Consider the following 27859-nt stretch of genomic DNA (forward strand, 5'->3'; position numbering starts at 1 on the left):
TTGTCTGAATATTTTTTTTAAAGGAGCAGATGTATCTAGAAACTATTACTGGTACCTTTATTTATTTACCTTAAACCAACATATAAGCCACCCGTCTCAAAACCAGCCACTCTGGTGGCATTCAACAGAGCTACATAACATTAAAAACATAAAAACCAAACAAAAACAATAGACAAAAGATGTTAAACCACTGGAGTACCTGGTCTTGGTTTATCACTCTTTGACCTTCTACCACTATGTTCTAGTTAACATAGAAAAGTGATGAAAGAAAAGTGCAGATCAAGCGCAGGCAGAGCCTGGGGTCGGAGTCAAAAGAGGAACCAGTCTATTGTCATTGCATTGCCACAAATGATCCAAGTTCCACCCCCCTTGAATTCCTTTGACTCTTATCTAACTCCAATTTAGTGCTGACCATAGTTGACTATAAATCATCTTAACTGACATGCAATGTGTGATCCTGATAGTTCACCACATGGTTAGTGCTTTGAACATTTTGTCCAGGGTCCTGGGCAGGGACTTCAAATGATCCAATTACAAAAAAGCTCCCGAAGGATTCTGAGACTGTGAGAACAAGATTCTCTGATTTGATGAAACCAAGATTGAACTGTCTGGCCTCAAATTTTAAACGTTAAATCTGGAAAAAGCCAGGCACTGCTCATCACCTGCCTAATACCATCCCAACAGTGAAGCTGTTAGGGGCAGCATCATGCTGTGGAGAGGTTTTTCAACAGCCAGGATTGAGAGACTGGTCAGCTTTGAGAGAAAGCTAAAAGGAGCAAAGTACAGGGATATCCTCAATGAAAACATGTTCCATAGCTCTCAGGACCTCACACTGGGTTGAAGGTTCATTTTCCAACATGACGACGATTCTAAGAACACAGCCAAGATAAAACAGGAGTGGCTTAGAGACAACTCTGTGAATGTCCTAGAGTGGCCCAGCCAGAGCCCTGACTTGAACCCTACTGAACATCTGTGGAGGGACCTGAAAATGGCTGTCCACTGATGGTCACCATCCAACCGGACTGAACTTGAGAGGATTTGCAAGGCATAAAATCCCCCAATCCAGGTATGCAAAACTTGTCACTTCAACAATGTATTGAGGAAAGGGTTTGAATACTTATGCCGATGTGATATTTGAGGTTTTTTTTTGTTTTTAATAAATTTACAGATATTTCTAAAATTCTGTTTTCACTTTGTCATTATGGGGTACTGAGTATAGATTAATGAGGGGGGGAAAATGAATTTAAACAATGGTAGAATCGGGCTGCAGCATAACAAAATTGACAAAAGTGAAGGACATTTTTAAGGAAGAGTTAAACTTAACTGTTTAGCATTTGTTAAATCATGAAAAAGGTTTTATTATATAGTTACATATACACAAAGTTAAAAATTCAGTGAATAGCATCATTTCAAACATAATTAAATGGGACATGAACTGTAGATCATCTGATACAGAGAAGTCTCAGAATGAGAATTAGTGTTTTTCTTATTTTTCCCCCACACATCGCTCCCAATTTTAATTGCTTACACATAATTTCATTTTTCCTTTTAAAATGCTAAGACACTCATGTAACATTTACACATCATACAAAATTCAATATACATTTTAGGTAGGAGTACAGTTATACAAATATATACAAAATAGATATTATTTGTAGTTAACATATTTGATCAAATTCATTAGCAACTTGTCAAAAACAAATGCACATAAATGTTGACAAAAGTTTTCAATCCTTTAGAATGAAGTATGACCACTAATTATATAAAATAGCACAAACAGGCTTCTAGATTGGAAACTCTGTTAGTCTCCAGTAGTTGAAGTTAATTAAAAATAAGACACTCAAAATAATCAGATATTCCGTATCTGCTATTTCTAGTGTGTATACATCCATCTTGATTGCAAATTGTTTATGGAACATAGTTGTTCACAGAGCATTAAACTGTCCCTTCTGAAGAGTAATGATTTTCCGTGTTTGTGAACAGCAGCTGTGGTTCTTGAGAAGGCAACAATTATGAATGCACATCATCTAGCATGAGAAACGTACAAAGGAAGAATAATTAATACTGTTAACCACCCTGTATCTTCTCAAGTGTACTTCATGGCAATAGTGTTAAAGAGAGATTAGGCAAACACAGATACAAGGACCAAGTCAATCTGAGTGCTTAATGCTAATTTTCTTAATTACGGAAGAAGCTCTTTGAGAATGAAAGCCAAACTTTTCACAGTGATCACACCATAGTAGAATAAGAATCCATTCTTTTTTTATTTTTTTCCTTCTGAGTATTTGTGATCAGTGATTCAGTGTTTTCAATATCACTGTCACTACTGTCTACCACTGTTGGATTCAGGTCCAACTGGCCAGTTCTGCTGTGCAAATGAAAATGGATCCCGTGTTCTTGGATGTGATTGGATATAAAATCTTCATCTGAAGAATGCAGTGATTCATCATCTCTTATCAAATGGTTCACGATATGAATCCCATCTAAAGTGTTTGTGCCTGGAAAAGCTTTCTTACTTTTTAAGCAACTGATCTGTCAAAAGAAAAAAAAAGACATTTAAAAGAATAAGAGAATGGGTCCTTTGTCTTCTTCATTTCCATCTGTGAATTATGGCTGCAATTGAAAGAGTAGACTTTCAGTATATGCAAATCATTGCTCATTCAGTTTTAGAAGAAATTGAAACAGATGAAAATATTATATGTCTGCAAACTGGTCCTGAATATCTTTACATAATGACAGCTTTGAAGAAAACATTCCAATGATAAATGTGTTTAATTAGACATTTGGGGCATTGATCTTTCTAAAATTGTTTATTATTGAGATGAATTTCAATCTTATCATTCAAGTCACATGTGAATCATTTATAATACTGGAAAACCCAAACATCAACAGACCTGAGCTATACAGAAAAACTACAAAAAAGAACACAACATTTTGTAGATGTATGGTTGCATTTTGACTTTGGTGCATCATAGGCTGATTCTCAAAAGCATCTGGAGGGGGGTTCATGGCAAAAACCAATTGTAATTTCATTTACATTAAAACTGAGTTTAAAAAATGAATTTAGTTACACTAAGGTTTGCCATTTGACAATTTTGGTGAACTCTGTGGACCTCAGATTGTATATTTTATACAACTGTTTTGTTTTTGCAATGTTCTGCATATATTTCCTCCTCACACCTTTATAAAATCTATTATTTTTGTTTTTATGCTTGATCGTCTGAGAACATGACAATACACACTTAATGATGTTAGAATATTGTAAGGAATTCTGTTGACATTATTTAGAATAAAAAAAGTACTTTGTCTTTTCCATTATGCAAAATCAAACTCTACAAGTGAAAAACATATTACACATCCAGACATGTCAATTAATATAACATTATTATTAATGAGCAGATTTAAAATATTTATAGTTTGTTGGTACTAGAGCTAATATTCCAGACAAAGTGCCTGTTGATGAAGAGGTCATATTCTAGAAATTTTTAAGTCCATTTTGCTAACTTGATTCTAATAAGTGTTTCAATACAAGTGTCTTTAGGAAACAAACCATGTCAACCACTAATTAGATCTAAAATGAAAAAGGTACACACTCAATACCTCATGCATAGGGTATTAAATAAGATGTTGAATCATAAACGGTGAGGAACCACTAAAAACATGCCTTAGATGTTAAAATCATAGTATAAAATTACAACAGTCTTTGTTTGTAAAAGCCCAGAATTGCAGGATGCTCAGAAAAAAATATCTAGCAAGATGTCCCATTTTAAGATTCTTTGCACCTTTGCATTATAGCAAGAAATAATTTTTGGCAAATGCCAGGAGCCTTGCTCAAATTAGATATTCCATAAGCAAGATTACAGCATTTTCAAATTCAAATTAGAAATTGGTCAAATATGCCAGAGTTTAGGAACTTCAGTCTTCTAGACACTATGGGACTCAAATTTTATGAGCTCCAAAGCCAATGGGAAATTGCAGTTCAGTAAAATCTGAAAAGCCGTGTGTTATCCATCTCTACTTTAAGCACTATCAAACTGATTTGTACACTAAACTTTGTAAAGGTTTTTCCCCCCAAATATTAAAACGGAAACACCCATCCAATGCAAATCATCATTAAGTAACCTACATATTATCTCAGTGCCATGTAATATTGAAAGAAATTGAAAATAATTCCAGAAAGCTTTTGATTTTTTTCCCTCCTGTTGATATTCTTCTTAAAGCCAAATTAACTGCATCTACAGTATTTTGGCAGAATAAATACTCATCTTTCTGCATTCAAGATATAGTACAGTAGAAAAGCTGCAAGGCATAGCAATATCAGCCACACCCTACTTGATTTCAGTTACTGCATGCAGACTATCCTAAAACAAGAAATACAGCAGGAAGTGTAAGGCATGTTCTTAAGTTGACCTTAAGAACATGTGTAAGGCATGTTCTTAAGTTGACCTTAAGACCTTAAAATCTGGTGGAATATGCAAAAGATATTTAAGAAAAGGATAAAGTTTTCTCCGCAATTGTTTTTATTGGGTATTATTACAGATACTACTCTTATAGATACAAAGTTGATGTTGAAGTTAATTACGGCAGCGAGACTTTTAGTAGCACAATATTGGAAGAAGGAAGAACTGCCGACTATAGAAGAGTGGACTTTGAAAGTTTCTAACTTGGCGGAAATGGCAAAGATTTCAGCATATTTGAAAGATCAATCGCAACAGAGATACATTGTGGAATGGAGAAGATGGATTGAATGTATTCAGAATAAATATGGGACTAAAAAGTATCATTTAGCATTTGAATAAGTAGCGGATTTTTATGACGTATAATTAGTTAGTAGTTACTTTAATATTTTGACTATGGAGAGTTAAAGTGTGATATTTTTTTTAGCTATTTTAATTCCATTTATATCCCGCCCTTCTCCGAAGACTCAGGGCGGCTTACAAGCTTAGCAGTAGCCTTCATTCTATGTATATGCCTGCTTGTTAGGGTTTTCACACACACCCCAAGCGGCATTATTACAAAGTCAGCTTATTGCCCCCAACAATCTGGGTCCTCATTTTACCTACATCGGAAGGATGGAAGGCTGAGTCAACCTTGAGCCTGGTGGGATGCGAACCTGCACTAATTGCTGGCAGCTGGTGTTACTTAAGATAGAATTTAATGTTTTATTATTGTTGTTAGCATATTTTAGATTATGCTTGTTTGTATTATTATACCCTGTATTCAGCTCTGGGAAATCGGGGAGGGGGGGAGGGGAGGGGGGGTTGGGGAGAGGGGAGGAGGAGGAGGGGTTTTTTTTGTATTCAAAAATGTATTGTAAAACTTTTCAATTAAAAAAAAAAGTTGACCGGATGCTGAGTGTTAACATGTCTTTAAAAAGTCTTATTGACTTTGGATCTTTCAAATGTTAATTGTGGCTCAACAGATGGACATACAAGTCATCCTTTCCAGGATAGTAATGTACACCTAAGAGATCACCTTAAGGTAACGGCGGGGAGGGAAAGATATCCCATTCTGGAGAAAGCATGGCAAAAGAATAGAAATGTTTTCTGCACCAATAGCTGAAGAAATACACTTCATAGCTTTGCTTTTAGAAAGGGAAAACGAAAGAGAACGAGAATTGGAAGAAAGCTATGCTTTAAAAAAAATATTTGGAAGAAATGTGGGCTGTGGAATAACTAAGGAAGAATATTTGGATATTTCAGAAAGCTACTATTGGACAGAATTCTTGCTCTTGCAGTGATAGTATAAATCTGAATTTCACATCCAAAGCGATGGGCGATAAGATTATAAGTACTGTGTGACAGAACATATACTTTTGAAATAAAAGGGATGATCCAGACTGTGTAGATAAGGAAATAGTAAGATTAACCAGTCAAGTCTCTTTTTTTTGTCAAGCTTAATTCTGAGTGACTTCATACATATGTCTAGGTAGCTTTCCTGGCAATGTATGCAACTGATTTGTCATCTCTTCTTTCTGATTTTTTTCAAAGCTTCTCAATTTAGCCTCCAGCATTGGGATTCCATAATGGTCTCTGACCTACGTAGTAACCAAGTCTGATCCCACAGTGCTTAGCTTTTTATGATCAGCCAGTGTTCACCAGATGCTGCCACTCAACTGGATTGCCTGAAGTTAAGTATCAGAAAGCTAGTCTGTCAAAACTACAGGCTATTACCCCAACTATCTTTAGCTTAAATAATGTTAGTAGTGATTGCAACTGATTTCCCTAGCAATGTCTCCAGGCACCTTGAAAAAAAGCAGAATTAAGAAATGAACCAAAGGACCCACAAACCCACATCTGCCACACTGACCCTGGTTATCTTCTTGAGAACACAACATAGCCATGCTCCAAAAGACAAAAAATCATACTGAACTTTTTCACAACATGCTCTTACCTGTAGTTGACTGTTACACCCAAACATAAGCAAGAAGAAAAAGACAGCAGAGAAAAAATTAGAAGTATTAAACCATTTTAATCTCAATTTTAAATGCAACAAATCAAGGCAGCCAGCCATTTCAGATATTATCACTGGCCAGTGTGTTATTTGGAGAAGAAATGCAGCATAATTACAAAAATTCCTTAGTTAAAGGATTTCTTTCACTTAAACAACACCAGAAAGAATATATTGCTGTACAGAAATTTCCAAGAATATGAAAGAACTGTTACCTCTATTATAATTGGAACTGTACCTTACTGATGGTGCTAAGAATTGTCCCAGATCTGTGATTTTATAGGTTTAGAATTTAAACTACTGTCTGAGATGTTTCCACCAACTTCTCTTATGTCCAAAACCAGAAAATATACACTCTGGAATTATTTACAGCTTTTGTTCCTCTGAGGCACACTGGTTACTTTAAAGTTAAAATGTAGGCAACACAAATTCCAGTTAGAGATCCATTGCATCATAAATCTTTTGGTTCTCTAATTGTGAAACGGTGATATTTCTCTTCCAGAGTTTGAAAGTGTTGAGCACAGATGACATAACTCAAAACATACTTTTATTCATCTGCACTGTGCAAGCTATGCAATATGCAAGTTGTATGTCTGTGTAATCTTTTTTTCTTAACTTACAGTTTGCATGCAAAGTTTACTTTCACAGCTTGTTTCTCTTGGTAGCAACACAATTAGGAAGCCTACTATTATTACCGAGAGATAAGACATTGGCCTTACCTGAGTTGGCATCAGAAGTACAAAAAAATAATAATAATAACCTGATCAATCAGAAGGAGCCCATTAAAACCTTTTAGACTGACAAACTTTATTGAAAGGCAATCTGGGTTTGTGAACTATCATGTGCTTATGCATCATGTGCTTAAGCTATCATGTGCTTAACTATCATGTGCTCATTCATCATGTGCTTATGCCTTTTAATAACAAGTTGTTAATCTCCAATCAAATCAAACTTTTATTAGGGTCAAATAATCTGAAATTGTAAATCTGAAAAGGTGCTGATGGACTCCTTCTGTTAGCCATTGCTTACCATAATTAGCCTATCTTGTATCTTGTGGTGAGCTCTTTGGTTTTGGTCTATACTTATTTCTCCAGTGAGGTAGGTAACCATGTTGAGATACAGGTAGTCCTCACTTACTGATCATGATTTAGACCAGCAATTCTGTCGCTAAGCAGCATGGCCATAAAGTGAAACATCACATGACTGTGCCTATCTTATGATGTCGGTTCTGGCTGTGATCATTAAGTGAATTACCTGTAATTATTAGGCATGATACGATGTGACCATGATTTGCAATGGCCTGCCATTTTTCCCATTGTCTTTGCTTGTTGTGAACGTTACAAATGGGAGATCATGTGACCACCAACTGCAACATATCCTAAATGCGTGCTCGTCGCTACAAACTTGAATCATAGTCACATGACAATGGGGATACTGTGATGGCTGCAACTGCAAGGACTGTTCGTTATGTCTCATTATTCCGTGCTGTCATAACTTTGAATGGCTGCTAAATGAGCAGTCAGTAAGTGAGAACTACCTGTATTTTCCAGTGCTGTGCATGGTGGGTAGAGAAAGATTATATTACTAAAATTGTATTAGCATAGGTCATCATGCTATTTTGCTAAGAAACTTTTCATGTACAGGCAACAGGACTGGAGAATGAATGGCTTGTGTAACAGTTTAATTTTCATTAGCCCACGCCGTATCTCGTAAGGGAAACTATTATACCACATGATCTAAGAAAATGTAAGAAATACGCTTAGTAATGATTAATTCTCATGGCATATGTCATACAAATGAGATCCAGAATCAATTCACGCATACATGAGCCATTTATAATTACTTCATTTATCTGAAATAAAGAACATCTTTCTTCCCAAATAATTCACCTTTAAAAGGGAATAGTCAATTTAGATTTCCCAACAATACGACAATAAACGTAAGATGCGGGTAGGCATAGGGTAGGAGAGAGGGAGGATTTTATTAATTTTGGGGGTGGTGGAAAATGCTTTTCTTTCAGGTAAGCGCTATAAACATAAAACCTGAATATTTGTAAATGGTTCAAATGTCCACATACTATTACGATGCAGTTTTGTTAGAGCTGAGCGTGTTATGACACTTCACTTTTACAGAAATACCTAGGTAATTGGATGGAAAACTAAAGTTATGTGTATCTTAATTCTGAGTATATATTTATATTCTAAATATCTGGATAAGATTTTTCTAAAAAGTCATGGGAGTAGGTTTTGTAACTTTATCACTTATCTAAAGCTAAACAGCAAACCGGAAAAAAAGATTTTTAACACTAAGATATTGTAGTGCTAGGTTGACAAAGATTAAAACTTGTGATACATTGAGACCAAAAGATTTCAAGTAAGTCAGAACAGGAAACCAATAACTTGATCAAGGAGGGTTCATGAACTTTTTGATCACTGTGCTAATACCATATAATCAAAAGTTTTGAAATCTTAAAAGAAATTATGTGATTGAAACGATAGCATGCAATCAGAAGAACATGTTTCAAACTCAATTCTATAAGCAACTTTGCTTATTGCAAAACAGATCCTAGCGCCATTTTATTTAGCACAGGGGTCCCTGACCCCTAGGCCGTGCCCCACTATCGGGCTGTGGCCTATTCGCAAGCAGACCACGTGAGCAGTCGGCCAGCACACACGCACGCACAGGTCAATTTGTGCACGTTGAGCTGTGCACACATGCATGTTGGTGTGCCGCTCACGCGAGTCAACGCTTGCATACAGGTGCGTGCCAGCCTGCTGCTCATGAGGCTACGTTCCCCTCTCCCTCCCTCAGCTGGGCCACCAAGCCGCAAAGGTTGGGGACTGCTGATTTAGCAGGTTTGAAAGACTTACGCTGATAGTAGCAAGTACAGGATTCAAATTCATAAGAAGTTAACTTCAACATAACATGATAATCCTCAGTAGCCATCATTAATTTTAAAGAAACTGAAGATATATTGAAAAATAATAAAGAGGTGTAAAATGAAAGATTGCTTAAGAGATCAGTTACGGCAGAGTGTCAAACTCAATTTCATTGAGGGCCGCATCAGCATTGCGGTTGCCCTCAAGGGGCCGGGTGGGTATGGCCAGGGTGGGCGTGGCCTACTGGGTGGGCGTGGCTAGAGTGCGTATGGCCTACTGGGTGGGCATGGCCAGCTCTATATCGTTTGCATCAAGGGTGCCTATGGGGGCCTGGGCAAGAGTGGGACAGATCTGAGGGTCTCTGGCAGAAGGAGGGTCTCTGGGCCAGGGCCAAGGCAGTGGGGGCCGTTCCCTCACTGTTTCCAGAATGGCTTCGTGGGCCACATGGAACCACTTCGCGGGCCGGATCCGGCCCCCGGGCCTTGTGTTTGACATGTCTGAGTTACGGCCTCATTAAGTCAGATTGAAAAAGGAAATTTTTCACTCTACTTGAGTTGAATTATAATTTACTTATATTTACTTACGATTCCTAGTCAGTATTATTTTCTCTACTAAATTTTTCTACTAAAATGTAAATATTGACAATACAGGTTTCAAAAAGTCATTCCTCTGTTCCTTACCTCAATGAGGTTCCAAGATTAATTTATTCATCTCTAGTTGGACCATAAAAAAGGCTGAGCAGCAAAGAATTGAGGCCTTTGAACTATGGTGCTGGAGAAGACTCCTGCGAGTCCCTCGGACTGCAAGGCGATCAAACCGGTCAGTCCTAGAGGAGATCAACCCTGACTGCTCTTTAGAAGGCCAGATCCTGAAGTTGAAACTCAAATACTTTGGCCACCTAATGAGAAGGAATATAGGGCAAGAGAAGACGGGGACGACAGAGAATGAGGTGGCTGGATGGAGTCACTGAAGCAGTAGGCGTGAGCCAAAATGGACTCCAGAAGATGGTAGAGGATAGGAAGGCCTGGAGGAACGTTGTCCATAGGGTTGCGATGGGTTGGACACGACTTCGCAGCTAACAACAACAACAGCTGGATATAAATAAAAAAGCTAGTACAATCCTTGGTTCCATTAACAGAGGCATAGAATCAAAATCACGTGAAGTATTAGTATCGCTTTATAAATCCTTAGTAAAGTCACTCCTGGAATACTGCATCCAGTTTTGGTCACCACATTACAAAGAAGATGTTGAGACTCTGGAAAAAGTGCAAAGAAGAGCAACTAAACCACTACTAATTAAAGGCCTAGAGACAAAAACAGTTGCAGGCTTTGGGTTTGGCTAGTTTAGATAAAAAACAATTAGGGGTGACATGTTAGCCGTATCCCAGTATTTGAGCAGCTGCCACAAAGAAGAGGGGTTAACTTATTTTCCAAAGCAACAGAGGAAACAGTGGTTGGAAACTGATCAGAGAGAAGCAACCTGGATTAAGGAGAAACTTCCTAACAGCGAGGACAATTAACCAGTGGAACAGTTTGCCTTCAGAAGTTGTAGGTGCTACATCACTGGAAGTTTTTAAGAAGAGACGGACAGTCACTTATCTGAAATGGTATAGGTGGTCCTCCTGCTTGAGCAGGGGGCTGGACTAGAAGACCTCAAAGGTCCCTTCCAACTCTATTCTGATTCAACTAAATTAAAAGTTTCTAATTATCTTCAACACAGAGTGGTAAAATCTGCAACATGCAAGTATTAAATTTGTAGGTTACACCTTTCAGAAAATTCTGGGGTAAGTTAGAAAATAACATGATTTTGGATTTAATTTGGAAGAAGTGCTTCAAAACGCACAATGCGACAAACTCAGTTCCTGTCTCTGATTTATTAAAAGAGCTACATCTGTTTCCAGCATCATCCTGTTACAATGGAAATCTCCCTGTAGCAGCCATGTAATCCCTAAAAAAAAAGGATATGGCTGTTGCAAGTTGCCGACAGGGTACTATGCCCTCATTCCCTTCTTTCCTGAAATTTGTCTTTTGAACGGAATCTGAGGCCCTAAAAATGGCATAAAAAGGGAGACACTTTAAAAAAAATGCAATAAGGCCCTCACGTTTAATAGCTATCTAGCATGAACAGTAGTTCTGTTTTTCAAGAGTAGATACACTCTTCAGCATATCAGAGTGAATAAAGTGACTTTAAAACTGAGGGTCCATAAAGCTGCTATGTTAGATTGGGTATTTGCTAACCACATGACCTCACAAATGCTATCTTATCGCATCACAGTTTCCTCAGACTGACCACAATCGCTAAAAATCTAGACTCCACCAGCATAGATGCTGAGAATCTGACACGTAATAACAAAAACAGCAACTTTTAGTTGTCCAATAACTTTGCTGTTGTGGGAGGACAAATCTGGTGGTGTGGTCTTGTCTTACTGCATCTGTGAGATACCGTACAAGGAAAGCACATGATTTATTGTTCTGAAAGCTTTTGCCACAAGTTGGAACACTCACATTTTAAATCTGAAAACATATTTTTCCTCTCTCTTTGGTGTCAGAAGATCATGAAGCAGAAGAACTTTAGACAGTGTTGTGTTTTATCATCATTCCAAACTCTGTGTGTAAATGTCAAAAGTTTGTATTATTTATTTAGGTTTATATGACCATCTAGCTCAACTTCACGACTTTGGGCAATGAATAGCAGTTAAAAACTTAGAAATTAACAAATCCATCCAAGCCATCAACATAATCGTCCCAAGGGCTCCGTCACATCTCTGATGGCATAACAAGGTTTTGAAAGATGTCTGAAAGCCACCAGGTTGTGGCTAATCTAATCTTCCATATGGTGATGCTCCAAAGAACAGGCACCTCAGAAGGAAAAAAAATCTCTTTCTGGGCCCTGCCAGATAGCACTCTTTAACAGATGGGACCCATATTGTGACTCTCTTGCAGGATCTGATGAGGAGAAATGCTTAGAAAACAGGCAGGCTCAGATACCAAATTATATTAACAGCCAGGTTCCAAACCATTTCTTCAAAGATTATCCACAATACTTTGTACTGAGACTAAGTAAAGGATGGAAGCCAACAGTGCACTCGGTGTAATAATTGGGTCACACGAATCTCCTATTAACAACTTGGTTATTTTATTTCTGGATCAACAATTTGTTTTTGGATCTTTTCCTAGGTAGTCATACGATGTTATTCAGTTGTAATGGAACTAAAACACAAATAAAAACAACTGATTTTTGTGGTTTTAAGAACATAAATTTCACATAATCCTATTTTTTAGCACTACCCGAGAATCCCTATTTTGTTATTTAGTCTGAATAATTTATCAAAGTAATTATTTAGCATTTACAATTGTCTAAAAGTAGAATATTTGCTCTGTATTAAGCCCATTTTGTTTCAACATAAACATGATCGTAACAAGAGATAGCAGATCTATCAGAATATTTTACCAACTGCATCAGGAGAGAAACATCAGATGAGTGATAGCACAAGGTTCATTGGGAATAGGAAGAAATAATTTTTAGTTTTCAAGTTTAAGAAAAGAAAGTGAGATAGTTTCAGAAAAGAGATCCCCTATCTAAATAATTTCTGCAGGTATTTTATGATCTGCAATGATTGAAAACCTTCCATTAAAGATATCAATCAAATGTTTTTCAGCTAAACATTTCCTTACCAGTAGGATAACCTGTATCTGAACAATTCTGGCTCTAGATTTTGTTTACTTGAAGATCCACAATCCAAAGGATAAAGTTACAATAAACTAAAAACTTTTTTAAAAAAAAATCTAGGCTTATTGCTTGCAGCGGTGAAATATCAAAAGGTCACATAAGATTAATATCCTTCAACTATGCTTCACAACAGTTAAACGTAACATACCTACAGATATGAATTTATTTTAAAAATAGGGTATTACTCGGTAGCCCTTGACTTAATGACTATGCAAAGATATGACAAATACTCCAAAAGGTAATTATGACCCAGTTCCTAAGTTCCCATGGATGCCACCTCCCATAGTCACATGACAGCATTTTGGGTGCCCACCAAATTGACCTGCAATTATAGCTGCTTGCAGTATCCTGTGGTCATGTGACCGTGGTTTGCATTATTTTTTTTTGCTGAAAAACAATTATTTTTTCCCCCAGCAAAAATGCCCAAAAGCAAAAAATGGGTTTACTTAACATGTGTAGAGTTCACTTAACAACCATGGATTTGGTTAATAAACAAGGTAATTTCAATTAAAGACTGCCACAAAAAAGGTATAAAATGAGGGCAGACACATGATGCCCTGCTTTTATGACCATTGTGACTTACGAGAACTTATCTCGCAGCATTGAGGGTGGCTAGGTCTAACCACTTTGCCACCCTCATTGCGTCCGCAGATAATCGCCCGGCCGCCCTGTTTAGGGTGACTCGCTCTCTCCTTAATCAGGAGGTGAGGGAGGAACCCTTGCAGGGTCGAGCCGAGGAGTTTAGTCGATTTCTGTCGGACAAAATCGCTCGGATCCGGACCGGTTTGGACTCCGACTGGGCAGAGTCTGACGAAGAGGATACGGGCGGTCTTGTCGATTTAATCTGGGAAGAGTTCGATCCTGTGACCCCTGAAGAAGTGGACAAGATCATGAGGAAGCTGAGCTCCACCACATGTTTGTTGAACCCGTGCCCCTCCTGGCTGACTTATGCAGCCCGGGAGGGGACACGAGGCTGGCTCCAGGCAATGATTACTGCTTCTTTGAGTCAGGGTAGTTTTCCCGCCGCCTTGAAGGAGGCGGTGGTGAGACCCCTCCTCAAGAAACCTGCCTTGGACCCAGCAATTTTAAACAACTATCGTCCGGTCTCCAACCTTCGCTTTTTAGCGAAGGTTGTTGAGAGCGTGGTGGCGCATCAGCTCCCTTTGTTCTTGGAGGAAGCTGACTACCTAGACCCGTACCAATCGGGTTTCAGGCCCGGGTACAGCACGGAGACGGCATTGGTCGCGCTGGTGAATGATCTCTGGCGGGCTCAGGACAGGGGTTGTTCCTCTGTCCTAGTCCTTTTAGACCTCTCAGCGGCTTTCGATACCATCGACCATGGTATCCTGCTGCGACGTCTCAGGGGGTTAGGAGTGGGAGGCACGGTTCTCCAGTGGTTCTCCTCCTACCTCCTGGGACGTTCACAGTCGGTGTTGGCAGGGGGGCAGAGATCGACCCTGAGACCTCTCATTTGTGGAGTTCCTCAGGGGTCGGTTCTCTCGCCTCTCCTGTTCAACATCTATATGAAGCCGCTGGGTGAGATCATTCGTGGTTTTGGAGTTGGGTATCACCAATATGCTGATGATACCCAACTTTTTATTTCTACCCCAAACCACCCCAGCGATGCCCTCGACGTGATGTCCCGTTGCCTGGAGGGGGTCCGGGTCTGGATGGGGAGGAACAGGCTTCGACTCAACCCTGACAAGACTGAGTGGCTGTTCGTGCCGGCATCCCGGGAAATTCCGATTATCCCATCATTGGCCATGGGGGGTGAGCTATTACCCCCCGTAGATAGGGCCCGCAACTTGGGGGTCCTTCTAGATTCACAGCTCTCTTTGGAAGAGCATATTGGAGCTGTGACTAGGGGGCCCTTTGCCCAGGTTCGCCTGGTGCGCCAGTTGCGGCCCTATCTAGACCGGGATGCCTTGCGCACAGTCACTCATGCGCTCGTGACCTCTCGTCTAGACTACTGTAATGCTCTCTACATGGGGCTGCCCTTGAGGTCCACCCGGAGACTCCAGCTGGTGCAGAATGCAGCCGCGCGAGTCGTCTTGGGAGTTTCCCGATACTCCCATGTTACACCTCTGCTCCGCGAGCTGCATTGGCTACCGGTTGCTCTCCGGGTGAGGTTCAAGGTGTTAGTTATGACGTACAAAGCCCTTCATGGCATGGGTCCGGATTACCTACGGCAACACCTGCGACCGGCGTCAACTTCCCTCCGTCCAGTGCGCTCCCACAGAGAGGGCCTCCTCAGGGTGCCGCCGATCAAAGAATGCCGATTGGTGACCCCCAGGGGGAGAGCGTTCTCTGTGGGCGCGCCAGACCTTTGGAACAGCTTACCGGTTGAGCTCCGGACGGCCCCCGACCTTCGCTCCTTCCGGCGCGATCTTAAAACATTCTTTTTCGAACAAGCTGGCCTGGTCTGACGGGATGGGGTTGGGTTGGGTTTTTAAAATTAGTTTTTAACTTAATATGTATTGATTTTATGGGCATGATGTTTAATGGTTTTTTAATGGTTTTTTAATTTTTGTATCTGATTTTTATTATGTATTGCCCTGTTCACCGCCCTGAGTCCTTCGGGAGAAGGGCGGTATAGAAATCAAATTATTAAATTATTAAATTAATTGTAATTGGCAGGCTCCGCTATAGTCTTAGATTGAGGACTACCTATATATCAATCTCATATTTTTTTTTTATAGAAAAGTGCCTTTTTTTAAAAAAGGCTAACGATACTTGAAATTGAGGAACATGTAAAACAGAAGGCAGAAATAAGTTACACAAAGCAATGGCACAGAACAAAAATATCTGATAGAGGAGATGGTTGGCATTACAAATCAGATATGGTATTGCTAATGGGTTTCCTGCGTAGAAGCCGACTGCTATTACCATACAGAGAAATTATTGCCTGAGAATAAAAAAAAGGAGAGTATCTAAAAACACTTCATAATGCAACAGTCACACACAACCTGCAAATCCAGGATTTTTCTTCATTTTATAACTGGAAACCACTATTTCTTCCTTCTACTTCCCAAGAAACTTTGTGGTCTGCCAGTGTAACCTTATCAATTCTAACCTTATATACCACTCCTCTAATCTACATGACACATTTGTTCCTTGGAGTATCCAACAGGAAGCCAAAACAACTGTTCAGGAATGCAGAATATATGTAAATGCCACTAACTCTAGTTAAAGCAACTGATAAAATAAAGAAATAGTACAAATAAGAAAATAATAATAAATATATCTGTAGTTTGGACTCAATCTTTTCAAGAGCCAACTGAATCAATTTATCTTCCTGAAGAAGCCTGTTTTTGTATCAAGCTGACTCATGTTAACACTTATGATAGTTAGCAGCATCTAAAGGTAAAGGTAAAGGTAAAGGTTCCCCCGCACATGCGTGCTAGTCGTTTCCGACTCTAGGGGCCGGTGCTCATCTCCGTTTCAAAGCCGAAGAGCCAGCGCTTGTCCAAGGACGTCTCCATGGTCATGTGGCCAGCATGACTAGACGCCAAAGGCGCACAGAACACTGTTACTTACAGCATCTACTTACAGTCAAAAAAATGACTGCCCAGGTATAGATGCAGGTCATTAAACCAATCCTTTTAGAAAGTCGCTTTGCAAAGATTCCCAACTAATGAAATGCAGGCACTGTGGTTTATGCTATAGTACACTACGTAGTTTGATATATTGTGGCATTTATGAATACTGGAAAAGCAAGCAATATAAGTTTGTTTCGACAGTTTCAAATCCACAGATATTTCAGTTATTTCATCTATCCATGCTGCCTTCATGCCTCAGCATGTGGTAACACCTGGCTGGCCTTGGCTAGGTTCAATATACCAGTAAGATGAGGCCTGACAATACTTATAGATGGGAGATGACTTCAAGAATACTGACTTGAACAGAAGCAATTTTCTGAAATGGATAATATACTGTTTAAGTATTTGCTTGTTTTTCCCCAGAGTTTTGGCAAAGTCTTTACTGCTACCTAACATTACTTTGTACCTATTAACACCCAATTTGCTAAGTTAGTTGATATAACAATGACTTTAAGATTAACAATTATGTTTCCAATTCCTTTCTCGAGGAGAAACATTTGAGGTGCATACATACAGACTTACACTAGAAAAGCTCATATTTATTTTCCATACAACTACATAACCATCTATGAATACCAACCTGGTTCCTATATTTATAAAAAACTGTAGTCATTTTGTGTGTCTTAAAGGAAGATGACAAATTAGATATCTATGAATGTTTTGAAAACCATGGCCAAAGTTGGGGAAAGGAAGGAAATAATTGTTTCCTTTCTATAGTGGTACCTCGGTACTCATTGTTTCTGGGAGGCGCGATGAGTACTAAAAACGAGTACCAAACAAACCACGTGACTTACTATGTGATCCTTTATTTTGGTTGGGAAGAACTTTCTGTCTGTCCCCCTCTTTCTATATCAGCGACCTTGCCAGCTTGGCTGACTTCCTGTTTGCCCTCTGCAGTTGTCCCCCATTTCTTTTTGCAGTGATCTTTTCAACATGGCTGACTTCCTGTTTGTTCTCCGTGGCTGTCCCCCTCTTCCTACTGCAGTGCGCCGAAAACCAAATGAACAAGTACTGGGAAAATATTTTCACGTCAAAAGGCGCTGAGTACCAAATTCGACACGTTTTGAAGCAGTCAAGTACCAAGGTACCACTGTATTGATTACTCAGAAATTTAGATACCTCATTCTACAAATAAGACCTCTGTACTGATGAAATCCGGTTTTCATACCGCATTCAGCAAACATAATATGTTTATTTAAGTCACAATCTATAAAATCTGGTTTTCACTGAACTAAAATTTTGTGAAGATTTACTATTAGAGGAATTAAATCCATATGAAAGAAAATGTTATGTCAAGCTGCAAGGTTCCCCCATAGTACATCTTATTATTAATTTCCAAAGACAATCTATATATGTCTGCCTCTTCACAAAAGGTAGGGCTGCTACACATACAATATACAATAATAATAATAATAATAATAATAATAATAATAATAATAATAATAATAATAATAATAATAATAATAATAATAATAATTTAATTTTTATACCGCCCTTCTCCCGAAGGACTCAGGGCGGTGTACAGGGCAATACAATAAAATACAATATATAAAAATTAAAAGAAATATTAAATACAATAGCCCAATTCAATAGATTAATACAAAATGTTAAAATACCCCTAAACCCATCAGACCAGGCCGGCTTGTTCAAATAAATATGTTTTTAGGTCACGTCGGAAGGAGCGAAGGTCGGGAGCCCTCCGGAGCTCCACCGGTAAACGGTTCCAAAGGTCTGGCGCGCCCACAGAGAACGCCCTCCCCCTGGGGGCCGCCAGTCGACACTCTTTGACCGACGGCACCCTAAGGAGGCCCTCTCTGTGGGAGCGCACTGGACGAAGGGAAGTTGATGCCGGCAGCAGGTGCTCCCGTAAGTAACCAGGACCCAAGCCATTGAGGGCTTTATAGGTCGTAACCAGCACCTTGAATCTTACCCGGAGGACAACCGGAAGCCAATGCAGCTCACGGAGTAGAGGTGTTACATGGGAGTATCGGGAAGCCCCCACCACCACTCGCGCGGCTGCATTCTGCACCAGCTGGAGCCTCCGAGTAGTCCTCAAGGGCAGCCCCATGTAGAGAGCATTGCAGTAGTCCAAACGGGAGGCCACGAGTGCATGAGTGACTGTGCGCAAGGCATCCCGGTCTAGATAGGGCCGCAACTGACGCACCAGGCGAACCTGAGCGAAGGCCCCCCTAGTCACAGCTCCTATATGATCATCCAAGGAGAGCTGTGAATCTAGGAGGACACCCAAGTTATGAGCCCTATCTACGGGGGGTAATATCTCACACCCCATAATTAACGATGGAATATTCTGAATTTCCCGAGACGCTGGCACACACAGCCACTCAGTCTTGTCAGGGTTGAGCCGAAGCCTGTTCCTCCCCATCCAGACCCAGACCGCCTCCAGGCAACAGGACTTCACGGAGAGGGCATCACTGGGGTAGTTTGGGGTGGAGATAAAAAGCTGGGTATCATCAGCATATTGATGATACCCAACCCCAAAACCACGAATGATCTCACCCAGCGGCTTCATATAGATGTTGAACAGGAGAGGCAAGAGGACCGACCCCTGAGGCACTCCACAAACAAGAGGCCTCGAGGCCGACCTCTGCCCTCCTGCCAACACCGACTGCGAACGTCCCAGGAGGTAGGAGGAGAACCACCGTAAAACGGTGCCTCCCACTCCCAACCCCCGAAGATGCCACAGTAAGATACCATGGTCGATGGTATCAAAAGCCGCTGAGGTCTAATAGGACTAGGACAGAGGAACAACCCCTGTCCCGAGCCCACCAGAGATCATTCACCAGCGCGACCAATGCCGTCTCTGTGCTGTACCCGGGCCTGAAGCCCGATTGGTACGGGTCTAGATAATCAGCTTCCTCCAGGAACAGAGGAAGCTGATGGGCCACCACATTCTCAACAACCTTCGCAAGAAAGCGAAGGTTGGAGACTGGTCGAAAGTTGTTTAAAACAGCTGGGTCCAGGGCAGGCGTCTTGAGGAGGGGTCTCACCACCGCCTCCTTCAGGGCGGCGGAAAAACTACCCTCATTTAGAGAAGCAGTTATCACTGCCTGGAGCCAGCCTCGTGTCCCCTCCCGAGCCGAATAAACCAGCCAGGAGGGGCACGGGTCCAATAAACAGGTGGTGGAGCTCAGCCTCCTCATAATCCTGTCCACCTCTTGCGGAGTCACAGGGTCGAACTCCTCCCAGATGACATCGACAAGATCACCCATGTTCTCACTGTCAGACTCTGCCCAGTCGGAGGCCAGACCGGTCCGGATCCAAGCGATTTTGTCCGACAGATGCTGGCTAAACTCCTCGGCACGACCCTGCAAGGGCTCCTCCCTCACCTTCTGATTCAGGAGGGCAGCCGGGCGATTATCTGCGGACGCGATGAGGGCAGCAAAGTAGTTTGACCTCGCTATCCTCATCACCGCGAGGTAAGTCCTTGTAAAGGACCTTAGTCGCAATCGGTCGGATTCAGACCGGCTAGACCTCCAACAGCTCTCTAGGCCCCGTCTCCGACGCTTCATCTCCCGGAGCTCCGTGGAGAACCACGGAGCCTACTGGGATCTGCACCGGGTCAGGGGCTGCATGGGTACAACTTGGTTGAGTGCCTCAGTGGCTGCCTTTTCCCAGGCTTCCACTAGGGCCTCGGTCGAGCTGTGAACTAAGGCGGCAGGTGGGGACCCAAGCGCCTGGAACCGCTCAGGGTCCATTAGGTGCCTGGGGGGGGAACCATCTAGTTGGTTCAACAGCCCCACGACGGGGGTTGGCAAAATGGAAGACCAGCCGCAGGAGATGATCGGTCCATGACAGGGGTGTAACAATTGGAGAGCCCCCACCCAGATCATCCAACCACCAGCCAGATAGAAAAATCAAATCGAGCGTGTGACCCCCCCCATGAGTCGGGCCCTGAATTACTTGTGTCAGGTCCATTGCCGTCATGGAAGCCATGAACTCCCGAGCTAACTCAGATGATCCCCCCAGGGATGGCAGATTGAAGTCACCCAAAATTATAAATCTGGGGAACTCAATCATCAACCCCGAGAGGATATCGAGAAGCTCAGGCAGGGCTGCTGCTATGCGACTAGGCGAAAGGTACACAAGCAGCAAGCCCAACTGAGCCCTAGGGCCACATCTCACGAGGAGAGACTCACACCCGGCTATTTGGACAACGGTGGCCTCCCGCGGACATAAGGTCTCCCTCACGACTACCGCCACACCCCCGCCCCTACCCTGAGCCCGAGGCCGGTGCAGCACCCGGAAACTCGGTGGGCAAATATCAACCAGGGGGACACCTCCCTCTGGGCCCAACCAGGTTTGCGTGATGCAAGCCAGGTCCGCATGCTCCTCCTCAACCAGATCACGGATGAGCGGAGCCTTATTAACTACGGACCTGGCATTGAAATACACAAGCCTGAGCTCGGGTGGCTGCTCATCCCTGTTCCCAGGACCACGGGACGAAACCAGAGGGTCGGAGCGCATCACTGCTTGAAGACAGCGGGGACGCACTCCCGGGTACTGATACGGCCCTCTGTTCGAGCATCTGCTGCCATTCCCTAACGTTGTGGGAATAGGTATTCCCACACCCCGCTCCGGGGGCCCGGAGGGGTGCTAGATAAATAATATGTTTTATGAAATAAACTTTTTAAATTTCTTTTTAAAGAGGGGGAAATGATTTCCACGTCAAATTGTTATACTCATGCTATCATCCTTCCAAGTAATCAAAGGAGGAAAAGTCGGTCAGCAATTGGTAAAAACAATGCTTTTTGCCAAAAGGTGTGTGACAGAAACAGAACTTTAATGGCACAAACAGTTAATCAATGCTAAAATCCAGGCATACATGCCAAACAGCAAGCCCCACTAAAGAGTGGAATTATTTCCAAGAACAAAGACACTAGATAGTTAATTATTCAATTATTTCCAAGCATAAATAACCCAAATTGACTGATATTTAAAAAAGACTAACCCCTCTTTTATTTTGGACCTTTCTATAAAATCTCCCAAAGAATATTAATAAAAAGTTCTAGTTAATATTGATAAGAGACCCTTTTCTAACCACAAACTGACATACTATTTTGCCTGGATACATGCTGCAATGCATATTCTGTTCAAAATAAGAACATCTAAAGAGAGTGCAGAAGTAGAATGATGAAAGTTCTTTTCAGACATGCATCTGAATTTACACCATGACCACTGTTTCTCAATGATGGGGGGTGGTGGTTATGGATTATGTTTTTATTCTATTTGCTGTCCAAAGTTTCATTGAACAGAGAGGCAGCCACATAATTTTGATTAATAAATAGTAAAGCATGTTTGTAGCTGGACTACAGATTAATTTATAAGATGGTTCCATACAATTTCTCCCAAATGAATAAAAAAAAGTACCGAAATGATTATGGGTAATACTTTGGCTAAAGTCAAAATAAGCTTTCTAATGTTGGGCAACTTATAAAAAGTCTAGGTATTTTATATTCTTTTATCTGATTTTTTTAAATGCACACCAGGATTATAATATGTGAAAAGATAACAGCTTCCACAAAAATAGCTAGAGTAATATTCTGGTCCCTTACCATTCACTACTTATTACGACTTAAATTCAAATGTCCATACTTTTCAATATTTTATTGCTGCATTAGTTAAATATTTCCAGTTGACTAAAATGATACTATCAATTAAGCTGAAAGTAGCACTTATCATAAAGGCCTATACTTCTATGAATTTTGCTCTCAGAAAGAGGACAATTTTAAAACCAAGTTTTAAAAGTCAGCTGCCACAGCATTATTGATGAAAAAACAATAAAAGTCTAAAGAAGCGGTATAGAATTTTTACAAATAAGTACAAGCCTAGTCAAGTTAATTTTATCAAAAAGACATTTCTTCATATGTCGCAAAGCAAAATTATCCATGTTTAGTATTTTCTTCTGACTAAATGAAAAATGTAATAATTCTGAAAGAGCAAGTCATTTGGAGTCAGCAAAAAGAAGAAAACAAAAGTACAAGCTCAAGTCTCAGAAAAGGAATTTAAGTGAGCAAAAATGGTAACTTACCTCATGATTCAACTCTGCAATCTGATCTTTCAGTTCTCTAATATACTGAGTAGAATCGGAATTATTAAGTTGCCCTTGAATTTTCCCCTCTTCTTTCTGTTCAGGAAAAGGAGATAAGTACATCGCATCAGATCCAAAACTTTTATTGGCAAGTTTGATTTAATACAGTATTTTCCAAAGTGGATTCAGAGCAGGTGTCAGCCAGCTATATATGATTAGCCTTCCATACAAATGATTAAATGGGCAGCTACACATTGTTGCAATTTATTTTCCTGTTGCCATTTCATTAAGTCCATATGAAAGTACCCTAAAGAGACAAAAGAATTGCCAATCTATTTTCAAGTTAGCCATTCCACTGAGACAGACAAAAATTATGAGCTAAGTATACCCCACAAAGTATGCCTTTCTATATGGATCTGACTCCTATGTAGCAAATACTTGCATTCCAAACTATATCTGATTAGATTTACTGCAAATAATATGAAATGAAGTCAGAACAAGCCAATCAGCATAAGTAGAATCCAAATACATCCCATTGAATTAAGAAAATGATGAATAAGTGTTAGGTTTACAAAGAAGTACATTCTCAACGGGAAACGCAGTACTAAAATTACAGTATTATTAAAGATAGCTCAAAGATAAGAATGTTTCAAAAGGACGTGTTCACCAATTTATGGAAGCCACAAACCTTAAAAACTAAAGCAAGCGTTATCTCACGAAAGTACTAGTTAGACAGTTTTTCACATAACATTCATACTTGAATACGACACTCCAAACTAGTATGTCTACCGCTATAGATGGCACTCAGCATAACGGCATAATTACTGGAAAATCAATAGTAAACCCCTGAAACTTTTCAAATGTTTATTAACTTAAAACAGTTAATAAAGATTGGCTAAAATCCTGAAACTATACAGTACATCTAGAGATAGATACATATATGCACACACTCTTCTTGTGAAATAGCAATTACAATAAAAATAATGCCTGAAAAAAAATTCTCATTTAATTAAAAATACAATAGAGATCGAAAGCAATTATCCTTTTAGTAATGTATGCAAATTCCTTCAAAATGTTACTGAATGTTAGGCTAAAAATGAAATTGCAAAATAAGGGGATTCTAAAGAGTTAGCAAATACTGTTTATCATCAGTGGAGAATCCTGGCTTTTTCTAAAAACTCTGGGGTGCCTGGCAAATCGAAACACATTTAATTAAATTATTGATTGCCACATTCATTATTGCAAAATGTTAGCAAATTATCATTTGAATTCCAATTCTTTTCCTCTCCATTTTTATTGTTTTTTATTCTTGGCTTAACTTTTTAAAAATTTTTTAATGTAGACAGATAGACAGACAGACAGACAGATAGATAGATAGACTGACAGAGTTCAATATCAGAGAAACCTCCATTACTCCTGGAGTATAATAGACTTTTCTTATGTTGCATTCTACTTTATACTTATGTTGTTTCAGGTATGGAAAAAATTATTTGGGGACGGGAGGGAAATGTATTATGGATATTTGAAATAGCCTGCCCGAACCCACACTGCCTCCTGAACTTTTACTATAGAGCAATGACATTTTGTACTGAAAAACTAATTAAGTTTATTCATCAGGGCAGTTGTGGGAGATTTGTGGCCTTTTTGTGACTATGATGATTCATTCTGTACTTTCAAAAAAAAAAATCATGCTGCTAGAGAATGTTAAAAGTTTCCTGTAATAGTGAAAATGGAAATTCTGTTTTTAGACATACAAGTCATTTAAAATGTTTTTGTGAGGCTTAATATTAAACAAAGATGTTCCCACATTATCTCTGGAGGAAGCACTAGGGGTGAACGCCATGGGTGTCAGTATGTCATGTGATAATGTCATGTGTATAAATGTAAGATTTGCATGATGTCACTGCAGAGATTTCCATGATTACATCATCATGGTTTGCTGCTTTTACCAAGGAAGACTCCATGAAATTTAATGACATATTTTGTAAAGTAACAGAGTTATTTTTGGCAATAAGTAATCATTCATTGCTGAATGATTTTTTGAAGTTATTAATGTTTCATAATATTCTTCATCCAGAAGAAAATAGATTTCTCAGTTAAATATTAATATTTTCTAATGTCAAGGGCAAAAATATCATCTTGTCACATATGGGGAACATGGGCACTAATCATCAGCATTAACCATTAACATATAATCCACCTTCTGATAAAAATATTTATTCATGCAAAAAGATTACACTGAGATCCTAACACAGATTTAAATGCTTTCGGATGGGCTAAAGATCTATAAAGCAGAAGAACCAGTTTGGTCTAGTGGTTAAGGCAAACGCCTAGAAACTGGGAGACTGAGTTCTAATCTTACCTTAGACATGAAAGCCAGCTGGGTGATCTTGGGCAAATCACACTCTCTCAGCCCAACTCACTTCACAGTATTGTTGTTGTGAGAAAAATAGGAGAAATGTGTGTTGGATATATTTGGTGCCTTGAATTATTTGTAAAAATAATAAAGGCAGGATACCAACACACGAACATAAAAAAGAACGTTGAGAATTCTGGTGGAATTCATCAGAATAAATGAATGTGTCAACCAAACATAAGAACATGTGTTATTTTGGAAAAGTGCTTTTATTTCCTTGACAGTGGCCCCAATGTGATTTCATCTAGGAATTGGTATGTCAAGTAATTTCACTTAGAATGTGGGTGTGGCAATAACCAAACACCTGTACATGTTTAATACCAAATGCATCTTACACACGCACCAAGGCATTTCACAGAAAACTGTAAAATAGCTTACTGTTGTGGCCCAGTTCTGACTTGAAAGGGAAATTCCTGAATTCTTAAATTAAGAGTTATCCTGAAGCAGAAAAGCACAGCCTGATTCATAACTGATCCATCAATATACTAATCAGCCTTAAAAGAGATGGACCTATGTAAAAATGTATGATAGTTACTTTGAACAATGGGCATACTTTAAACACAGAACTTCACAGAAAGTTCATTTTTCTGGTATTATTTACTGCTATATTACTATTGTATCTTGTAATCAAATGCTTTATTTGAGAGTTAGTTTCATAGCTAGCAACATAGCTCAGCAAATCAAGTCCATTTACTATGAACTGTTTATAAATATTATAAACTGGACAGTTACGCTTCCTAATCTAGGAAGCTGTTGCAATGCACTCACACAGTTGTGCTTATCTCAATTTCACAGGCTTGTACAAAGTCTGAGCAAATGTGTATTCCCATCTTGTAGTATAAAACTCAACTAATGACTCAGTCCAAACACAGATTTAATTTTAAAAATAAATCCTGAGGCCACAAAAAGCTTTCCATCGGTGCCCCAAAGAGTACACATATAAACTTTTTAAAAAAACAAGGTTCTGGGGTAGAAGCGAGGTATAATCACTATAAACCACAGCTATTATGGGTGAAGCACAGTAATGATATTCACACATGATTGGAAAACTAGGGTTAATATAGTTGAGCTGAGATTGAGAAGGTGTGCACAAGCACCAGATGGCAGAAGAAACATACATACTGTAACTAACCATCTTTCTGCTCCCACGTAGTGATCATTCAGCAACATATGGTCATTAACGAACAACTCGTGTCTAATCTTATGCATGGGTAGGCTATTTTCCAATCAACATTGTATGGCTGGATAGCTACTAATCAGGGATACTGTTGCTGCTTATGCAAAGTTTAGTAGATGGTTTGCAAATAAAAAGTTCTAAATGTATAGTTCCATAAACCAATGTCTATGTTGAGCATTTTAACTTAAAACTGAAGGGAAGTTACAAAAGAGGAATTGTTTTCATTCTTACCTGGATTTCTAGTTCTGCAATATGCTGCTGGAGCTCTGCCACAGCTGCTATGCTGTCAGCCTCTCGAAGTCTTACAGCCATCACTTCTTCTTTATTCTAGGAAAAAGAAGTGATAACTGACAAGCTGCATCACACTGAAGAAAAATTGATGCAGAAGACAAATGGATGGACTTTTATATTAAAGACATTCTACAGTTACCATAAGCAATTGGATTATTATCAACATTCTCTCTATAAAAATGATCAGCTTAAATAACAACAACAATAATAATAAAAACAAACAAACAAACAACTGTGCTACTCGGAACATCTTAGTGCCAGTCAATTTGAGTGTTCAGTTGACTGAGTTTCATGTTTTATGAATAAAAGTTTTATAGTAGTAGTAGTAGTAGTAGTAGTAGTAGTAGTAGTAGTAGTAGTAGTTGGAAGGGACCTTGGAGGTCATTAGTCCAATCCCCTGCTCAGGCAGGAAACCCTATACCATTTCAGACAAATGACTTATGACCACAAATCTGGCCAGAATTTCCATCGCTAAGCAAGGTGGTTGTTAAGCGAGTCACACCTGATTTTATGACCTTTTTTGTTAGGGTTGCAAAGCAAATTACCACACTTGTTAAGTGAATTGTGAGGTCTTTAAGTGAATGTGGCTTCCCCCATTGACTATCATGTTGGAAGTTGAGAGGTAAGGTTGTAAACAAGGATCGCACATCCACAGATTGTGGCAAGTGTTGTAAATACACACTGTTTGGCAAGTCTCCAAATTTTGATCACATGACCATGGAGATGCCGCAATGGTTGTAAGTGCAAGGACAGTTTTTCAGTGTAACTTTGAATGGTTGCTAAACAAATGATTGTAAGTTGAGGACTACCTGCATATTAATTTTTCTCAGGATTATATTTTCTCAAATACAGAATAGATTCTTAGTGCTGAGAAAACAGACTCGGCCCACTTCAGTGACCCCACTGACTTGTCCATTCTAGGTCTTGACCATGTCACCAATTTAAAAAAACAACAACTGTAGTCTTTGGCTACTCTAAAGCTGACTGGCTTTGTTATAAACCATAACCAGCACCAGAATACTGAAATGAATCATGATTGTACCTTCCTTCCCACAATCTGTGCCCTCCTTTCCCGTAAGCCCAACTAGGTAAAAGATCTGCCGCATATCTGACCACTAGGCTTTCTTCCCTCAGCAAATAAAAACAGGAAGAAATTCTGATGGGGACCAAAGCAGAAATAAGCGATTAAAACACAGAGACCACCATTTTAACTAGATCAGACTTAACGCTAATTATTTATGGAAAAAAACCAGATGCATGGATGCTTA

The 27859-nt window shown here is 39.8% G+C and overlaps 1 protein-coding gene across 3 annotated transcripts in view; it reads right to left on the bottom strand.

Moving 5' to 3' along the window:
* Window positions 1–1336: 1336 nt before the first annotated feature.
* The window catches only part of EVI5 (ecotropic viral integration site 5), an 87828-nt gene continuing 61305 nt past the window's right edge, over window positions 1337–27859 (bottom strand). For all 3 annotated transcript variants that reach the window (XM_083359321.1, XM_083359320.1, XM_083359319.1), the window contains 3 exons: window positions 26532–26627; window positions 22708–22803; window positions 1337–2532 (listed from right to left, as the gene is read on the bottom strand). In XM_083359321.1, the coding sequence (XP_083215447.1) occupies window positions 2230–2532; window positions 22708–22803; window positions 26532–26627 (495 nt within the window). In that variant the 3' untranslated portion in view covers window positions 1337–2229. The remainder of the gene's footprint in view (window positions 2533–22707; window positions 22804–26531; window positions 26628–27859) is intronic.

This window comes from Vipera ursinii (assembly GCF_947247035.1).
Source record: "Vipera ursinii genome assembly, chromosome: 3".
Classification (NCBI taxonomy): Eukaryota; Metazoa; Chordata; class Lepidosauria; order Squamata; family Viperidae; genus Vipera; species Vipera ursinii.